This window comes from Austrofundulus limnaeus, unplaced genomic scaffold (genome assembly GCF_001266775.1).
Source record: "Austrofundulus limnaeus strain Quisiro unplaced genomic scaffold, Austrofundulus_limnaeus-1.0 Scaffold4, whole genome shotgun sequence".
Lineage (NCBI taxonomy): Eukaryota > Metazoa > Chordata > Actinopteri > Cyprinodontiformes > Rivulidae > Austrofundulus > Austrofundulus limnaeus.
The window spans coordinates 4,617,950-4,621,910 of record NW_013952406.1 but is presented as its reverse complement, the minus strand read 5'-3'; the positions used below and the strand labels follow the sequence as shown (position 1 = coordinate 4,621,910).

The following is a 3,961-nucleotide window of genomic DNA, read 5'->3' as shown; positions in this document are numbered from 1 at the left end:
ACTTTATACACTTTTTTAAAATTTTTTTTTTTAGAAAAGAATGTTTGTGATTTGATGAAATGTGTTTCAAAATGTCACCAGTGAACCTTGGCCGAGCCGCTTTCGAAGCCATGGCTCTGCTGGTCAACCAGATCCACAAAAACCTGGAGGGAATCCAGGATCAGCACGGCCGCAACAACCTGCTGGCATCTTATATTCATTATGTTTTCCGCCTGCCCACTGCTGAACCTGCATTACCCCCAAGTGAGTGTACCGTGCAACCCAGCAAAGGCAGGCTAAAGATTGTAATTTTGTTGGAATTTGTTCTAATTATTTACTAATATCTGTGTCGGCTTTGTTCCCTGAGAAGCAGGCTCCCAGTCCTATGAAATGCCTGTGCAGTATGCTACCTTGTCCAGGGCAACAGGCCGCCCAAGCAGTCTGCATCTGTCACGTTCAAAGAGTATTAGTAATTCCAATCCTGACCTGGCAACCACTCCAGTTTCCCCTGACGAGGAGGTTCAAAGGATCATAGGAAGCAAAGTGAGTTTCAGATTTTTATAATAATAATAATGATGATGATGATAATAATAATAATAAATATGATCCCAAGCTTGTTAATGCTCAGTGATGATCTGTGTTTTTAGAGTTTTTTAAATAATACCCATTGTTCTATTTTTAAATAATTTTTAAGTTATTTTGATTTAATGACAGTGTCTTTATTCTTCACAGCAAATTTAATAAACTCAAGTCGACTGAAAACTCAGCCTAGTCAATACAAAGTGCCTTTTTCTCTGTTTCTCTTAGTTCCTCCAGTTTCTTCTCCCACRTTCTCTCTTTTTCATTCTCATTTTAATGTCCTTTATTTTTGTTTCTCCCTGATTTTTACCCTCAGAGAATATCTTGTGTGATTATTACTCTCCCTTTACTCACGGTGTCCTTGCCTCTCGCCATACTTTGTTTGTTTTTGTGTGTGTGTGTGTGTGTGTGTGTCTCATCGGTGGCTTGTGGCAGGGTATTGACCGCTCCCACTCCTGGGTAAACTCTGCTTATGCCCCTGGGGGGTCCAGATCTGTGCTACGCCGGAACCCCAACTCCAGCTGTGARCTCAAGCAGGTGCCAAATCCTTCCTCCTTCTCCTCATCATCCTCTTCACTTCCATCTCTAAATACCGTATCTCCCGTGAACCTTTTTTCCTGTATTTGTGTCTGCATGCCTCGTTCTACTTTATTTTTTAAATCATTCCATCCTTCCAAATTCGTCTTTTCTCTGCTGCCTAACAAGCCATTTTTCTGGTGTTCAACTGACAAAAGCGCCGCCCGAGGCTCGTTTAAGATGTMTCTCCGGCCTCGCACTCATCAGAGTTCACAGAAAAGCTCTGYGGTCATCCACCCGTTCCCAGTTCACCCATTTTCATGTCACTGTTTTCATCTCTGTGTTCACCTCACCGTCACTTCATGTCAGGCAAGCGACCTGAGCAGCAATCGCATGTCTGCCTTTCTGGACAGCGTGGCCTTGTTAGCAGCTCCCACAAGGCAGATTATAAAGAAGGTAAAACTGGAATCTAATGTTAAAAAAAAGAAAGAAAAAAATAAGTGACAAGGGCATTTTAAATGAGAAACTAACACTGACTCACCACCATTCCATGTTAGCATCATAAACRTTAATCATCATTCAGCATATTTAACAACTGTATTTCTGATGTGGTTTGGAAATGTGTTTTTATAAAATATACTAAATAAAGATTACTTTTTAATTTATTAGTTTTTTTATATATAAATAGTATGTTTTTGTCAGAATAGGGTTTGACTAGTTTTTAAACATTTATTAGATTTTTACCAACATTTGTAATAGTTGATAATTACTGATTCAGCATAAATTCATTCTAAATAGGTAAAGTTTTTAGAAATTCTTAATGGTTTCCTCGTGTTACGCAAAGTGTTCTGTGTTGGTTTGTGTTCAGTTGCTCCATGAGGAGCTGGCGTTACAGTGGGTGGTCAGTACCAGCRCAGTGAGGGAAGCAGCTCTGCAGCAGGCCTGGTTTTTCTTCCAGCTAATGGTCAGTGCTTTCATCAGAAAATTACAAAACCCCTCACCGTAAATGACTGTCCAATTTATTCCTTGTTTAAGTACATAGATTAAAGTTATAGTATTTATTTTAGGAAAGGCAATAATATCATGAAATGATGAAGTTTTCATTTCCAAACCTTCGTACAGACGAAGAGCATGGCTCATCATTTATTCCTGACCTCCAAACTGGACGCCCCCAGGCGTCAGCGTTTCCCAGACCGCTTCATTGATGACATCGCTGCCCTTGTGTGTGCCATCAGTGCAGACATTGCCAGCCGATACCAGAAGGTATGAAGCCCTCAAAGATGCACACTGAAGAAGAACCTGCTTTCAKTCCATTTAATAACCGTTTGAGTCCCCTGAACAACCAAACATTTGAGGGATTTTCATGTCAGATGGAACGATGTTGTGTCTCTACCGGTTGAGCTTTGTTGATTGTTTCAAATGTATAATATGTTTTGTTTTCCCTTTCCTGTCCTTTTAAATATACATACTCCCTTCCTCAATATTGATYTTCCTCCCATAAAATCTCCCCCTCCTTTCAGGATGTGGAGCTTGTGGAGAGGTTAAATAGCAGTCTGGCCTTCTTCCTGAATGATTTGCTGTCTCTCATGGACCGGGGATTTGTTTTCATCCTCATTCGCTCCTACTACAAACAGGTGCTCATTGATCTCTTACTCATTTTACAGTAACTTCAAACAGCTTAAAGCTTTTACTCCTCCTCTGACTCTTGTCCTTAAAATTGTGTTTCATAGATTGCTAACAAGCTCCACACAGCTCAAAATCCCAGCTCTTTGAATGCCCTGAGGATGGACTTTATTCGTATCGTCTGCAGCCATGAGCATTATGTTATCCTCAACTTACCCTGCTCCACTCTGAGCCCCCCGGCATCCCCCTCGCCTTCCACCTCGTCCACAACGTCACAGGTACTGGAGCCGGCTGGAAAACGAAACATGTTTAGAGGAATAAATGTAGTGGGAAGGCGGAGTGCTGAATGACTTTACAGAAGAAGCTGAAACTTTAGTTTTTTTAAAGGTAAAGGAAGCAAAACACCAGATGAATGAAAAAGTAGAAAAAAAGGTGCAGTAAAAGTTACAAAACAGTTGTTAAAAGCAGCAAAAGTCTAGCTAAAAGAATAAAAAGACTAGCTAAAACAAGAGAAGTTTAATACAGCAAAAACTAACTAAAAGTAGCAAATGGTTTGCTAAAATTAGCAAAAGACAAGCAAAGTATCAAGAGAGTAGTTATAAGTAGCAAAAGACAAGCTAACAATATCAAAAGGCTAACTAAATGTAGCAAAAGACAAGCTAAATGTAGCAAAAGACAAGCTAAATGTAGCAAAAGACAAGCTAAATGTAGCAAAAGACAAGCTAAATGTAGCAAAAGACAAGCTAAAAGTAGCAAAAAACTAGCTAAAAGTATAAAAAGACTAGATAAAAGCAGCAAATGACTAGATTAATGCAGCAAAAACTAACTAAAAGTAGCAAAAGACTAGCTAAAAGTGTCAAATGTGTAGTTAAAAGCAGCAAAAGACTAACAAAAAAGTAGCAAACGGTTAGCTAAAAGTAGCAAAAGACAAGCAAAGTATTGAGAGAGTAGTTATAAGTAGCAAAAGACAAGCTAACAATATCAAAAGTCTTGCTAAATGTAGCAAAAGACTAACTAAATGTAGCAAAAGACTAACTAAAAATATGTAGAGTAACTAAAAGTAGCAAAGGGCAATTTAGAAGTATCAATAGTGAAAAGCTGAAAATAGCAAGAGGATAGCTAAAAGCTAAAGCTTAACAATTTTAGCTAAAAGTAGCTTAAGACTAAAAGTCATATCATTTGTCTCCTTACTGAGCCTAAAATTTGATACATGATTGAAGTAGCACAATGTGTGTAAGTAGTTAAATTTCACTTAACGTACGAA

At 38.7% G+C, this 3,961-nt stretch overlaps 1 protein-coding gene across 3 annotated transcripts in view; it reads left to right on the top strand.

Annotated features, from left to right (window-relative positions):
* The window catches only part of dock6 (dedicator of cytokinesis 6), a gene marked incomplete in the record, with an annotated part of 33,574 nt that overhangs the window by 19,411 nt on the left and 10,202 nt on the right, over positions 1-3,961 (top strand). For 2 of the 3 annotated variants that reach the window (XM_014024275.1, XM_014024268.1), the window contains 8 exon segments: positions 82-243; positions 350-522; positions 994-1,095; positions 1,444-1,530; positions 1,943-2,038; positions 2,197-2,337; positions 2,595-2,708; positions 2,805-2,975. In XM_014024275.1, coding sequence (XP_013879729.1) covers positions 82-243; positions 350-522; positions 994-1,095; positions 1,444-1,530; positions 1,943-2,038; positions 2,197-2,337; positions 2,595-2,708; positions 2,805-2,975 — 1,046 coding nt within the window. 3 annotated transcript variants of the gene reach the window in all.